Source organism: Protomyctophum bolini, assembly GCF_963924005.1.
Source record: "Protomyctophum bolini genome assembly, chromosome: 20".
Classification (NCBI taxonomy): domain Eukaryota; kingdom Metazoa; phylum Chordata; class Actinopteri; order Myctophiformes; family Myctophidae; genus Protomyctophum; species Protomyctophum bolini.
The window spans coordinates 21872555-21888031 of NC_137881.1; the positions used below are offsets into that span (position 1 = coordinate 21872555).

The following is a 15477-nucleotide window of genomic DNA, read 5'->3' on the forward strand; positions in this document are numbered from 1 at the left end:
TTGCTCCAGGCATAACTTAAGGTTTCAAGCCGTAGTTTAAGTGCCTCCATATCTCTGACTCAGTCGCTCACGGTTTGTCTAAGCCCTGAAAACAGCTCAGCTGTTATTTTACTCTGGAACAACAGGTAAAAACACTCTGATCGTTTTGCACTTGCTCTTAAAATGTCCTTTTTGTTCTACTCTAAACCTATCTCTGCTCTTAGTTCTTTTGTCCTTCCTCCCTGTCTGTTTTTTACCCTGTCCTAATGCCTATACTAGACTTGGCACACGTTTGGTTGACCCTTGGCACACACAGGCTGACTAATAGCCTAGTGCCCAACCCAAAGACCTGGACATCCAAACATCCAGTGAAGGAGGCTGCTTCCCAGGGTTTGTATCAATCTTATTATTATTACCTTATTACTATTATATTTTAATATCTGTGTACAATGTGTTTTCCCACCATCCCTATCCTGTCCTCTTCCTGTCGCCCCAGACACCACTACTCCCGTCACAGAAATCCCTCAAACCATATATCCAGCTTGTTCACCCAGCCTTCAAGTTCAAGTTTTATTTGAAAAACATTGCATAACAATATGAATTATGATGTTCTATAATAATAATCAACTATCAAACAACGCTAAAAAGTTTCTATTACTTTACTTCTGGTAAAGCTTGTATGCTCTCGGGAGGAACGACATCTGGTGCCTTTTTGTGTGACTCACATGTTGTGTGACTGTCCTCCCATTTCGTAGTGTGTAGCGACTTGTATTTGTAGATCATTGGACTGGTCCCTTCTCTCAGTATTCCATTGAATTCCCTGGTTGCTACCCCTGGCTGCTGCCCTCTCTGTTTCACACAAATTCACCCACAGTCCCGCCCAACAGGTACAGGGGGTGGTACAGGTCTACTGTACCACCCCCTGTCTCTCTCAGCTCTCTCTCCACATGTGAATTTCATGCTATTTCAATAACACAACCGGTCCCTCTCACCCTCATTGTGCTCTATCGCCCCCCAGGGACTCTTGCAGGGAACTTCCTGAAAGAACTAGATTCTCTGATCAGCTCCTTTCCGGAGAACAGCACCCTCTTCATTCTTCTGGGTGACAGTGGAGGCACAGCTGGTCAGTGGTCCCAGGTGAGGAAACACCCCTACCAAAAATCAGAAAAGATTCTACTGGCCACTTTAAAAGTGTAAGAAATCCACGCGGAATGTTTTTAACATACAAAACAACTCTAATATTATGAAAATTGGACATTAACTGGATGGCGTACTGTTCTGGGAGGTCCCAAAATAGATGAGCCCCCAGAAGGGGGTGGGGGTCCGGCCAAATTGAACCCCGTTATTTTTCTCATACTTTGGACTCTAAAGAACCAAGAAAAAAAATCTATTTTAGCACAAAAGTCCTACGGGAGCTGTTTTTTCATGCATCGTACCACACTACTAGGTCAGAGCCTGTATTCTCATAGGTCTGGTCTCGCTCTAACAGTGTCTATGTCTCGCTACCATAAGGTCAAATGAGTCCATACTGTTGGATCTCTGCTCACTATAGACCTATTCACATTGCATTATGTAAGACGTTTTTTATATGAATAATATAATAATTAATATATGTAATAAAATAATATATTATAATAATTAGTATTATTATGTAGGGACGCCAGGCGCATTCACCCTGGATAAGCGAAGTCTGTTTTACTTGAAATTAACTATCTTCAAACAGACAGGACCGTTCGTTTGTATACTGAGTCAGCGTTTACATTTACAGTAGTTATTTAATATTAAAGTATTTATTCACTCTGATTAAAATTAATAATTCATTTTCTTATGATGGTGAACGAGCCAATAAACAAATGATCAACGACAGGCAACGCATCACATTGTTCTCCCAGATAATGGGATGAAGTCGAGTTACGTATGTTTTATAATATAATAGCAGATCTAAAAGCTATATAAAAAACGGGCGCTTTTATCATCATAAATCATCACATTCCGGCGAATCACAATTGGTGTCTTCACTTTTCTGTCATTCCGGCCAATCACAATTGGCATATTCACTTCTCCCCTCACAATTTATAATCCTCAATACATACTTTGCTCAGCCAATCAAATCATCACTATTGGGGTGCTCAGCCAATCAAATCATCACTAAAAATCACACAAACAGACAAAGCTGGCCATAAGAAACAAGTGTGCACCCTTGGTTGTAATAAAGAAGGCTATTAATGACAGGAGAGCGGTGACTGTTCTGTGCGTGTTTACCGACTGCTAGTAATTAAAGATGTGTTATGGACTGACTTCCAAGTATAGTAACTCCAAAATACAATCTCATTCAAGGAGGCTAATCATATTAGGTGTTTTATTTTTTAAATCCCACTGCCAGCCCCAGGAAGTAGGCCTAGTTACTTATCGTTGTTTTTAGGTATACCGCAAGCTACATGCCTGTTTTGTTCTTTGTCGCGTGGCGGTTTCACGCACCGAAGATGGCAGATCTGCAAGCCCAGAATGAAAACATATAGGCTAGTAATTTACTAGCCTATATGTAGCTACCTATGCATTCTTCATGTCCTCACCTCAAGTAAACACTGGATTATTTCCTCAAATAATAGACCGGAAGATCACAGGCAGATCACCACCATTGCCATGGTAATGTGTTAGTTAGTAGTTAGTTAGTAACCGTAGGATTAAATTAGTCGTGCAGACCGCCAGAACCGTAGCCTACGTTTTCCGGGGTTTATATTATTTAATCCATGTTTTGTTCGGATCGAATCGTTAGCTGCCTCTCGTTAGCGTAACAGTCAAAGTGGGACAGTGGCCGTGGCCATTTTGAAGATGCGCGTGCGCCGTGCATCCAATGGCCTGTATCTCCAAATCGGTGCAATGAATGTCGTTTCTGTCGAGCTTTTTCACCACCGACCGAAAAAACAACAACCGGTCAAGACACCACAAACAGCATCTTGTCATTGTAACATCCGGTTATGTATATTTGGCTCTTCAAAATAAGGGTTGCACGCGATAAAACATTGGCAATGCGTGATAGATTGCTGGCGGTCAAACGTAGTTAATTAGTAGTGAGTTTTAGCCTTGGTAATAGCCTACTTTATTGTAATGTTGGTACAAAGATTTCTGTATTATCTGACAGCTGCACTGACTGAAGGCTGCCTCTAGGTGTCACAATGGAATCATCACATCACAGAGGGGTGTGGCGTCCTCTCAGAGAGAGAGAGAGAGAGAGAGAGAGAGAGAGAATTGTTGACAAACTGTTTAATTACAACTAGTGGTGAGAGAGAGTGGGAGGGGGAGAGAGAGAGAGAGAGAGAGACAAGAAGGGAGAGAACGAGAGAAAACGGGAAGAAAAGAGAACATGGTGTGAGAGAGAGAGAGTTCTGACGAGACTGACAGTTGTGGACTTGTTCACTCGGTGACATCACTGGATGCAGACAGACAGACAGACAGTCTTCAATAGAGAACTGATTGTTTGACTTTGAGACATCGTCAAACTACACACTGCAGGTCAGTGCGTGCGTGTGCATGTGTGTGTGTGCCTGCCTGCGTGTGTGTGTGCGTGCGCGCGTGTGTGTGCCTGCCTGCGTGTGTGCGTGTGCCTGCCTGCGTGTGTGTGTGCTAACAAAGTTGTGAAACCATAAAGCGTAAATCTACAGTTGGGCAACGCCACAGAATGTTACAAATGTAACATTTTACTGGAAAGTGCAGCAGGCAGTGACATTTAACACATTTAACACATTACAACCAAGGCTTAGGGTAGAATGTCTGTGATCTAAACCAGTGGTTTTCAACCTTTTTCATATCAGGGTCTATTATGTATTCAGCATTTGAGCCACAGACCACCATTTGATGACATTTAGACTCACAGACTCAAAACCAAAGATTTTTTTATATTGTTGGATTACATTTAATTTTGTCCATAATTCTGTTTATGTGGTACCATAGGAGAAATAACAGCAAAATGTTGATCAAAAAATCAATTCAGACTTCTATGTAATGTGGTCTTCTATGTAAAGTAATGCAGATCTTGAACAATAATTTAACTCTTGAGAGCGTCAAATGAAAACAAATGGACCCACGAGGGTCCATTTGGTTTCATTCTGCGCTCTCAAGAGTTAAAGATGTATACATTTGGTTACCAACTCCATCATTTAGCTGCAGGGGACCACTGGGAACCACCTGAAGGACCACTGGTTGAAAACCACGCATCTAAACGTATGGTCAGATCTAACCTTAACCCGTCCATGTCACATGACATGATGTAATCTAACCTTGTATGGTCCCATATCCCCTCATTCATGTTGTAGGACCTTTCAGTTCCACATTTGCATTTCCACTTTGTTTACAATGTCTGCCATTGTGGATTTTCCAAGCTGGCATGGAATGGAAACAAGCCTGGGTTTATCCACCAACAGTTGGTATTTTGACTCTATATACTGTATTGTCAATTAGTTGGATGAGAGGGAGAGAGGTGGTGGAGTTAGCTGCTTTAGCATAGCCTACACTTTGAGGGTCCAATGGAGTTAGCTGGTTGTGTCAGGAGCACACAATTATAGAATGACATTCACGATGCATGAAACTAGTAAAAACATCAAATAGAATTCTAAGGTGACTTTAAGATGACTAAAACAAAGCATAATGATTTCAGTTCATATTATGTTATATTCAGAACAAATAACGTGTGTGTGTGTGTGTGTGTGTGTGTGTGTGTGTGTGTGTGTGTGTGTGTGTGTGTGTGTGTGTGTGTGTGTGTGTGTGTGTGTGTGTGTGTGTGTGTGTGTGTGTGTGTGTGTGTGTGTGTGTGTGTGTGTGTGTGTGTGTGTGTGTGTGTGTGTGTGTGTGTGTGTGTGTGTGTGTGTTTGTGTGTGTGTGTGTGTATCTGTGTGCAGGATGAGTAAAAAGAGGCGTAGCTTCCAGATCACCAGTGTGACATCATCAGACTACAGCCAATCTGCGCCCAGCTCTCGGGGAAGCTCATCCCAGCCGACCACACCTTCCCTTATAAGGAAGTCCAGCTCCCATGATGCGTCTTCCAGGTTTCGAGTCATCCGATTGGCCGCTGGGCGGGGGCAGCCCTATCGCCGGGGGCGATGGACATGTATGGACTTCCTGGAGCGTGAGGAGAGGGTGGGGTTTAGGCGTTTGATGGACACCATGAGACACGCCCACTCCATGGAATCCCTGGACGCCATTGGTCGGTTGGATAGAGAAGGGGGGGATGGGGCCGGGCTTGGGCAAGAGGCGGGAGGGCATCATCACGTGCACTCTCATGGCGCCTCCCACCTGTTGGCGAGTCAGCCAATCAGACGAGAGGGCCCGCCTGCTCCCCCCGCCGACCAGGAAAGCAAGCAACCTATCAGAGTGCAGCATTTACACTCCGCCCCTCCTCTCCGATTGGACGTTGATTCTGCAGGAAGGGTAAATATGACAAATGTTGTTTATCAATAATAATATAATGAATACATTTGACAAATAATAAAGGCGGTCAAAATTATCGCGTTAATGGCGTAACGCTGCGTTAATCAATCACAATTAACTCATGTGCAGTCTTGACCCACAATGTTGTCCCTGAACATGTGTGAACGTCAGTCTCTTGACAGTTCACTTCATACAACAGTGTCCCATATTTCCATAGAGTCTTCTAGGCGAAAACCCCCTCAACAGGTCTTAATATGTAGCGGAAAAAACACTGGCAGGAGTCCCGACTCCTGGCAGCAAATTGCATTCCCGACCCAAATACACTGAGGTAAACTTGATGTTGATTGATTAAACACAACGTGCCACGCTGCCACCCAAAACTAGCTTCCCATAGCCTATTATTTTTGCGCCGAGTAGCGCTGTGTAACATCACCTCGGCCAACAAAACACAGCTCTCAAGTGATTGAAGTGAAGCCTTACTTGTGCTTCGTCGTACGATGTGTTGCATGCTAAGAATGGTTGATCTGTAAGCTCACAACACGTCACATCCGGAACGCATTGTGAGCTTGTAGATCGGCTATTTGCAGGTACGCAGAAATATGCAGGATGTGAGACGTTTAGAAACTTTTGCCTTCACAACAAAAGCATTTCAGCTTTCACGAGTTGAAAAGATCTATTATTACAGTATCAGCATATATGGGCATATTAGCAAAGTGGGAAAGGATTAGGCCTACTGATTCGGCGGCATTTCACATTGCAAAAAGGTGCAGGAAGAGTGGGCACCTCAGTGTTAAATTGGCTTTTTCCCCTCCAAAATGTAAAATAAATAAATAAGAAATTATTTTGTGGTGATGGATGGACATCATGTAAAAGTTGTCACTTTATTAATCCCAAAGGGATTTCTTTATTTGTTTTGGTTTGCATTTTTTTATTTTTATAAAAACAATATATTTGAATACGGTCATTGATTTTACCAAAAACAATCAAACAGCCCTACTCTGTGGTTCTATGGGCTTTTAACAATAGCTCGCAGCAACGTGTGTGTGTATATATGTGTATAACTAAATAGTTCGAATGGTGATTAATCGTGATTAATTTATTTTGAAGCTGTGGATGCTGCGATCCAATCTTCAGATCGGATATCGGCCCGATATCAACCAAAAAACATAGATCGAATCGGATTGGACTGCAGAGAAAATGACAGATCAAACGCTCAAATACAAGCTTTAATTATAATAATCATTTCTTCTATTTTCTAAATGAATATAACCACATTATAACCATATAAAATGAAATGGGAGTTAAATGCTGCAATTTGTAAAAATGGCAAAATATGACTCCTAACGTCGTTGAAGTGGGACTCATAAAATGTCCCTGGGACTCATCTAAAAGACCATCCCTGCATCCCGGGACTCATTAAATTGAAAACTTATTTACATCACTGGGCGTTAATCAATTGCGTTAATGAATTAAAATATTTTAACACAATTAACGCATGCACAGTCTTGACCTGCCATGTTGTCCCTGAACATGTGTGAACGTCAGTCTCTTGACAGTTCACTTCATACAACAGTGTCCCAGATATCCATAGTGTCTTCTAGGCGAAAACCCAGCTAAAACACACCCTAAACAGGTCTTAATATGTAAATAAATAAGGAATTATTTGGTATAATAGTGATGGATGGACATATTGTAAAAGTTGTCACTTTATTAATCCCAAAGGGAGTTTTTTATTTGTTTTTGTTTGCTTTTTTTTATTTTTTATAAAAACAACTTTGTATTTGAATAATTTATTTGACCAAAAACATAAAATATCGGTATCTGTATCGAATCGGTATTGATGCCATTGCTACCGTATCGGTTCGGAAGTGAAAAATGGAGATACTACTTGGATTACTTTTAAGCAAAACTATATTTAATTGGATGAATCACATTTTACCATTGATAACCAGACAAGAATGTTGATCCTATGGAATTAAGAAAACGACAACATAAATATGGTTAAATCAGTGGTTCTCACCCTTTTTACAACAGGCAGAACCACCTAAGAAAATATTTTGCTCTCAAGTACCACCATTATGATTCATGTTCAAATACAGTCACCACACAAAAGGCAAATTCATTCCAAATCATAATAATATATATGCAAATATAAAGAATATATGTAGGCCCTAGCCAAAGCTGCCCTACTGTCGGGCAGTGAAGGCTACAAAATGATATTGATTAAAAAAAAGAAAAAAACTGGCATAACACACAAGTTATCACAGGCAGGCAGGCAGTCAGGCAGACAGATAGGTGCGCGCACTCACACACACACACACACACACACACACGCGCGAGCGCTGTTGAGGGCTGATTACACCCTGCTGCGTGTTATTTTTATGACCATAGAGATATTTTTTAGAGAGTCTACTACTACTAGTGTTAAAGGCCGGGTCATTTGAACGGTGTCTTATAATTTTTCCACTAACTCTCCGTCCGAATCTCACCCAGAGCACTTCTGCCGCTCCACAGTCCACCCCACCTCAGCGCCTCCTCTCCTCTCTCTGTCCCCGCGTACAGACAGTAGCCTACAGATCATTCATTGTCCGCTGGTTACAGATCACACAATATAATTCAATATAATATAATATGGGTCGGGACGGAGGAGTCTGACGGCGGGGAAAACTCTTGCTCTGCTTGTGTTGGAGCCGAGCCGCGCAGGCCTGTGTTCACTGCGCAGTGGGCAGCAGCAGCAACACACACACAGCGTGCCATTCATGCATACTATTAAGACTTGATTTTTTAATTGTTTGTTTGGTGTTTTGACTTATTTGAAGCCCTAAAATTGAGGAGGCGAAGGGGAGATTGTAATCAAGCCTGCTGTAACCCCCGTTACTATACGCCCGTTATTGTAATCCAGATTACACATTTTAAAATGTACTCTAAAACGTTAGTTACTGTTTTTTACTCTGATTACGTAACGGCATTACATGTAATCCGTTACTTCCCAACCCTGGCTATGGGTATAATGATTTCAATTTTTAAATATATATATTTGTATTGGTTTAAAAAAAATCACGTACAGTTACTTACTTTACAAACCTTTACAAAAGACATACTTTACCAATCTGACTGGCAGGAAAAAATAACAAGCAAAAAGGAAAGCAAACCAAGACAGCCACAGTATTGCACATGCCTCGTGCATGTGCACGTTACTCGTGCATGTAGACAATTAGACGTACAGTTTTTTCCAATTTTTTTCTATCCTAGGTCTCCTAGTCTAATAATGGGGCCCACACCACCTGAAAGGAAGCGTCGTTGCCTCTATGCATTGCACAGAGTCTTTCATGGGGTAGCACACCGAAGATCTCTCTATACCACATTTTGTATAGTTGGGGGCTTATCCTTAATCCAGTTTATCAAAATGCATTTCCGGGCTGAAAGTAGATGGATAGATAGATAGAGTTTTTATTAAAGTGTCCTACATCATAAGATGCCCAGCCCGCACGGGCTTACAAGACACTCACAAAATTGTACATATATAATGATACATATACACAAATAGACAGTTACTCATGGATACATCGTTCTCCAACGTAACTGCCATGCCTTCTCTATGAATTTTCCAAAAACAAAAACTTCATTACTGAACAACCAATTTAACATAAAACACTCAGACATCCAAAACAGATCTGGGTTCTTATCCTGAATTTTTTCAAATAAAAAGTTTCTTAAATCATGGTATAGTGGACAATAGAAAACAAAATGAAACTCATCCTCTACAACTCCCAGGTCACAAAGAGCACACAGTCACTGCTCCTCAGGAATGCCAGTATATCTGCCCACCTCAACTGCCAGAGGTAAAGCACCAGATCTTAACTGGGCACAGAGGGACCTCTGTCCTCTTTTTAAATTAAATGCAACATAAGGTTCAACATAAGAAGTTTATCAAATATTTGAATTGGAAGGGTGTCAAATTAATTTCTTTTGACGGGAGTCCCAGTAAGCTCCCGGATCCTTCTTTATTTTCACCTTTAAAATGTCGCTTAACTCACGTGCCACTTGGCCACAGAACCTGGATATCCACTTACATTCCCAAAAGTAGTGATAGTACATTTTGTTTAGTAACACAGGTGTGATGGTGTGAGGTGTGAGGTGTTACAGGTATAAACCTTTTTAACTGAGTCAATGGCCTCTTGCCAGTCATCTTCAATATATTCATTGTTAAAATCTCTCCCGTTTACGGAGTGATGATATCTCCTGGGAGTCCAGTGAGTACAGCAGTGAGTAAAACGATGAAATGAAATGTGATACCTTACTAAGGTTGCATAAGAAATTCTCTGTTTTACTGTAAAGGGAGCCCAGTGGCGTTGGCAGCTGTAGTGAGTTAATAAAATGTCATATTTGCAGGAAACCCAAAAAAAAGTTATCTGGGGAGGTTAAACTGTGTCTGCAATTGTTGAAACGACATCAGAACACCATCTCTAAACAGATCCCCCAATACACGAAGCCCTAGTGAGTGCCAGGTCTTAAAGATGGCCGAACTGCGCCCAGGTCCAAATTCATGGTTGCTAGAGATTGGTATTAGCAATGGCCTTTGGTCTCCTCTCCCTACGTGGATGTTAATCTGTCGTCACACTCTGATAGAATTATAGATAATTGGATTGCCTCGTATCTCCCTATGAATCTTATCTTTATTACCGGTTACCAGTGCCCATAGTGAATTTGGTGAGCAGCCCCACGAGTCCACACAGTTCTTATTGTGTAGATAGGCTTGTAGCCATTCCCAGATGTAACGAGCGTGACAGGCCCATTTCTAGAAGGGTATATTTGGCATGGCAAGGCCCGCTTTACTGAAAGCGGGTATAATGATTTCAAAAAGCTGTGCAAACGTATTGGGAGCGCCCGCCCCCTAGTGGTCTGTTTACACAGACTCAATTATTATGGTTGTAAACCAAAATAATTGATAAAATATATTCTGTTACTATTGGGTGTGCTAAATAACATACTAAAATCTTAGGAAAAACGAACAACCAGAAAGGAGGTTTTCAAGATCATAGCTATACGTATCTAATATTTGAGTCTGCACAGTTTTTTGAAAACCTTATACCCATACCTAACACCTTGCCAAAATTAAAAAACGTGGTGATTTCTTACGAATCTGCTCCCAGCTATTCCTTTACAATCTCCTGATAGTTGACACAACAATGGTGGTGCCTTATGCAGAATCACATGCTATCCAAAAACAAATACAGGAGCACAGGTCTCCACCAGGTCAGGTAAGATATCATAGAGCACAGGTCTCCACCAGGTCAGGTAGGTTATCATATAGGAGCACAGGTCTCCACCAGGTCAGGTAGCTTATCCTATAGGAGCACAGGTCTCCACCAAGTCAGGTAGGTTATCCTATAGGAGCACAGGTCTCCACCAGGTCAGGTAGGTTATCCTAGGAGAACAGGTCTCCACCAGGTCAGGTAGGTCATCGTGGGCACAATGTTCAGAATGTGCCAATCAGGATGGAATATGAAAAATTAGGATGGATCAGTCTTGATCACATGACTATAGAGATAATGTGTACTGATTTATGTGATGTTTGGATAAACTCTAAATTAGTATTGTCTGTCTGTCTGTCTGTCTGTCTGTCTGTCTGTCTGTCTGTCTAGTCTGTCCTCAGACTGTCTGTCTCTCCAGGTGTCTCACAACCCATCCTGAATCCAACCGTTTTCACTCTACCAGAAGACAGGTACATGCTCATGCACGCGCACATGCGCATGCGCACATGCACACAGATGTATGCAAAGGATATCAAGCCAAGGAAACACAATTATAGAATGACATTACGATGCATAAAACGAAACTAGTAAAAACATCAAATTGAATTTTAAGATGAAATATAGCTGAAAGAACCAAGAAAGAAGGCAATTAGCAATAAGAACAATATGCACAATTTGCCATATAAACTGAACTAAAGACTGAATTTGAGAAAAAGAAGACCATGTTATTGTGCCAGGGTCAGTTTTTATTGTGTGTGTGTGTGTGTGTGGGTGTGGGTGTGGTTGTGGGTGGGGGGGTGGGGGGGGGGGGGGGGCAGGGTTCTTGAAGACTCATATACTGTACACTGAGTTGTCGGTACCCAGATTGGAACCCATGACCTTGTGGTCTAAACTCCAAAGTCAAGAGCTGTAATGACTAAGCTAGCTGAACACAATCACTTGTTTCATTGTAAACAGTAACACCATTCAGTATATGTATGTGTGTCCACGTTTTGGGCATGTCATTATCCATTTCTACAGTGTCCACTGTTCATGTGTTCATGTACAAACTTCTCTTCAACTGGGATTTCAGATAATGGTCCATAGATTGTGTGTAGAACTTTTTCATGCAAGTTGCTCAATAATCAGGGCAGATAATCGGGTATAAGCATTTTTCAAACTGCTGGTGGAATATCTGAGCTTACTGGTCAAAGTGACAGATGTGTTCCCCATGAGTCAAGGAACATGTGGAAACAAGTGCCATGACTTTTGGCCAAATGAGGCATGAGTTATGCCAAATGAGGCATGAGTTTTGCATGTTCTCCCTGTGTCCCCTAGGGTAGGTACCCTCACAAAAACATGCAGTAATCCTGGTCTCTAAACTGCCTCCCCCAGGCCAGCCGGGGCGCCTGATGGAGGGGAAAGGAACTGGTTGGAATAACGTGTTCCTTCCACGCGCTACGTCCAACCAGGGAAACTCCCCCCTGTCAGGTGTAAAGGAGCAACTTGGACACTCAAGCATGAAGGAAGCATGAGTTAAGTCCGTTGCTCTCCCCAGGTTGGTGGAGGGTGTGTAGAGCCCAGGATCACATTAGATGATTGACACAGGGGTGAAAAATGGGTTACAAAATCGTGGGATAAAAAATATATTAGATAAAAGTTTGCATTCTCAATTGAGTCCTATAGCGCCACCCTTTGGCCAATGGTAATGGGCTTCGCTTAGTCACCATTTGGCATTGCCCTCTACCAGATTCCTGCGTTTCGCGAAAACCGACTGGTTCAGCCAGAACTGTTATTTTTGGCAGAAGACAAAAAAGACAAAAACAATTAGGTACCAACATCCCTTTGGGACGTACTTGGTCCCTTCATAAAACGAAACATAATGATTTCAGTTCATATTATATTCAGAACAGAAATAACCTAACTCAATTAATCGGTAAGCTGTTTACACACCAACTCTATGAACCTGTGTGTGCGTGTGCGCACTTACGTTACTTGTATTGTTGTGGTATTTAGAGTGCCTGTGTGAGTGTGTGTCAGGCTGGTGTGAGCTAAGCATGCGCTCGCGCACACACACACACACACGGCTCTGTTCTTGCTCATTTAGCGTTGTGGAGAGAATAGAGGAACTATTCAGACACTGTTAAATGAGCCTCTCTCTCTCTCTCTCTCTCTCTCTCTGTGTATATTTTTAGACTTCATAGCAACCAGAGAGAGAGAGACCTGCAGTTTGTTTAGGATTTTTAGTTTGTGATTCTAGGAGTTTGTTCAGATAATGTGGAACATACAAACGAACAGTTGTGATCGTAAGAACAGAAAGGAAACCTTTCTCAGGTGACCTTGAGATGCTGTGGATGGTTCATGATATCATAAAATCACTCAATACTTTTAACCCTGTAAGACCTGGATATATTTCTACTTAACCTTACTACTACTTTGTACTACTAGAACTAGGAAAAAATATGTAAAAAATAAAAGATTTTATGCACATTTATAATAATGATATAATATAATAAATTAATAATTTACATTTGGGGGATATCTTTCACAATAATGAATAAAACATGTTCTAGACATTCTAATGATCACAAAAAAAGAGTCCAGAATTTTTTAATTTGTGTGAATTTCAGCCTCTGTGGGGGGTATTTATATGCAAATATCATGACCAATGGCATTGCAATGGCATTGCAATGAACATCACTGATGACGTTTAGGTGAAAAAAGAACAGAAAAAAAGTATAATAATTAAGTAATTAATTAATATAGAAATGTTACCGAAAAGGGTCTTACAGGGTTAAACCAATAGTAGTGTATAGTAGTCTCTGCTGCCATATATGGCGGGGCATGCCGCAGCTACTTGTGAATGTGACATGAGTGACATGCGTTTTGTATCATGAGGACATGAGTTTGTGAAATAGTCCGGCAGCCAACGGGTTTCTTTTGTTTAAAGTGGGAAATTTGGTATATAACTTTTTTTTTTTAAATTAAAATCTCTACAGTATATTGTACATACATTCATGAATCCACTTGCTGACCGGCTGTCAGCATTGAGCTTTTTGTTTTATAGGGGATTATATGTGACCATACAATAAGGCAATGTTTTCTAAATGTCATTATGCCTTATGTAGCTTGTGTCGTGACATGTCAAACTAGGGGGGTTTCATGATTCTGAATCCATACAAAGCATTAGTTTTGCACAAACACTCCTTGGGCCAAAATGTGCTAACCTCATCACATTTGAGATGATGGCTCTGTCCCATTTTTAGCCCAAGGAGTGTTTTTTGTGCAAAACAAATGCTTGGAATGGATTCAGAATCATGAAAACCACCTAGTTTGACATGTCACATGCTACCTAAAGCATGATGAAATGCTGTCAATTGTTTTGATCAATTGATATTAATGGTATGGTCACATATAATCCCCTATAAAACAAATTGCTCAATATCGACAGCCGGTCAGCAAGTGGATTCATGAATTTATGTATACTAGGGCCTTACCCGTTCTAATATATGAACAGGAAATTATGTACAGTGTGGGTAATGCAATATAATGGATCACATTGATTGGGAGGGAATTGTTAACGGATGATCTTGGGAAGTTGGGTTGAACTTGGGCACAAAATGAATGGTATTATATTAGATAGATAGATAGATCATCGGCAATCATAGGTCATTGCACTGTCACAGTAATGTAACTTTGGGACTAGTGTAGCCAAATGAACCCGCTCATTCCATGTTGTGGACACCGCGTTGACAGTGCATGTGTTGGCGCTAACTCACGTAACGTTGTTTGTGTGTGTGTTACAGTGATGCCGGTAGCAGCATGGTTGCCATTGACAACAAGATCGAACAGGCCATGGTAAGTGTTAGTGTAAATTGTGTGTATTTTATTTGAATATGACTCGCTTATTTTTTATTTTATTATTTTTACTTGCGCAAGCAGAGCGCGCAAGTAAGTACTGTAATTGGCTGCACATGTTGGTGTTGTCCGTCGGCCAATAGGGGACCACCGTTCTTGATGACGTAACTAAGGTACGTTTGGTGATTGACTGGGTATGTATGTATGTATGTATGTATGTATGTATGTATGTCGGGGTAAGAATGGTGGTCCCTTATTGGCTGTTGACAACGGGTCTAAAGGATTTAGAACAGCAGTTGTAATAGACACTAGTTAGTACGTAGCAGTACTTGCACGCTCTGCTTGCGCACAAGTAGGCCTACTTGTGTGCAAGGCGCAAGTTGGCACCTCGACAGAGTGCATTTCTAGTTAGTATTATTATTAATATATTTCTTGTTTGCAGGACTTAGTTAAAAGTCACCTCCAGACTGCAGTCAGAGAAGAGGTGGAAATGCTCAGAGAACAGATCAAAGAACTTCAGGAAAGAAATGATGAACTAGAGCGAGAGAACTATATCCTTAGACGTCTACACTGACCACAGACACACACACACACACACACACACACACACACACACACACACACACACACACACACACACTCTTATTATACTGTACTTCTAATGTGCCTGTCTGTCCTAGCAAACTGTTAATGAAGTATTCAGTCAATCAATGAATATGTTTACTATGTGATCAATAAGTTTAGTTTTGTGGTGAATACCGGTAAGTGATTTAATATAATATATTTGATTTCATTTGACAACACTGTGAAAACAAGCAGAATATTTGGTTTAGTTTTTTTTTACATTTTACTATGAATAATTATTAGGTTGGTTTTGCTGTTAAAGTAAATGTAAATGAGAGCATCCATTTAATACTGCACTTTACTATTGGATATGTTTTCTTTTGTTTTTGTTTCTACAAAATGTAAAACATTAATATTT

General features: G+C 41.0%; 1 protein-coding gene across 2 annotated transcripts; it reads left to right on the forward strand.

Annotated features, from left to right (window-relative positions):
- The first annotated feature begins 997 nt into the window (after positions 1 to 997).
- Positions 998 to 15113, forward strand: tsc22d4 (TSC22 domain family member 4). Of its 2 annotated transcripts, none has more exons than XM_080792196.1 (5): positions 998 to 1116; positions 4875 to 5403; positions 11049 to 11128; positions 14444 to 14495; positions 14938 to 15113. In XM_080792196.1, the coding sequence occupies exons 2-5, from the start codon at positions 4876 to 4878 to the stop codon at positions 15067 to 15069; spliced, it is 792 nt and encodes a 263-aa protein (XP_080648322.1). In that variant the 5' UTR covers positions 998 to 1116; position 4875; the 3' UTR covers positions 15070 to 15113. The 2 variants fall into 2 exon arrangements, with proteins under 2 accessions (XP_080648322.1, XP_080648321.1); XM_080792195.1 differs by lacking the exon at positions 998 to 1116 and adding an exon at positions 3294 to 3492.
- Positions 15114 to 15477: the final 364 nt, after the last annotated feature.

What these genes read in the sequence shown, in the direction of transcription:
- tsc22d4 (XM_080792196.1), top strand. Translation starts at nt 4,876, where the DNA reads ATGAGTAAAAAGAGGCGTAGCTTCCAGATCACCAGTGTGACATCATCA. An exon ending in ACGTTGATTCTGCAGGAAGG is followed by an intron (nt 5,404 to 11,048) that starts GTAAATATGACA and finishes CTGTCTGTCTAG; the next exon opens with TCTGTCCTCAGACTGTCTGT. An exon ending in TTCACTCTACCAGAAGACAG is followed by an intron (nt 11,129 to 14,443) that starts GTACATGCTCAT and finishes TGTGTGTTACAG; the next exon opens with TGATGCCGGTAGCAGCATGG.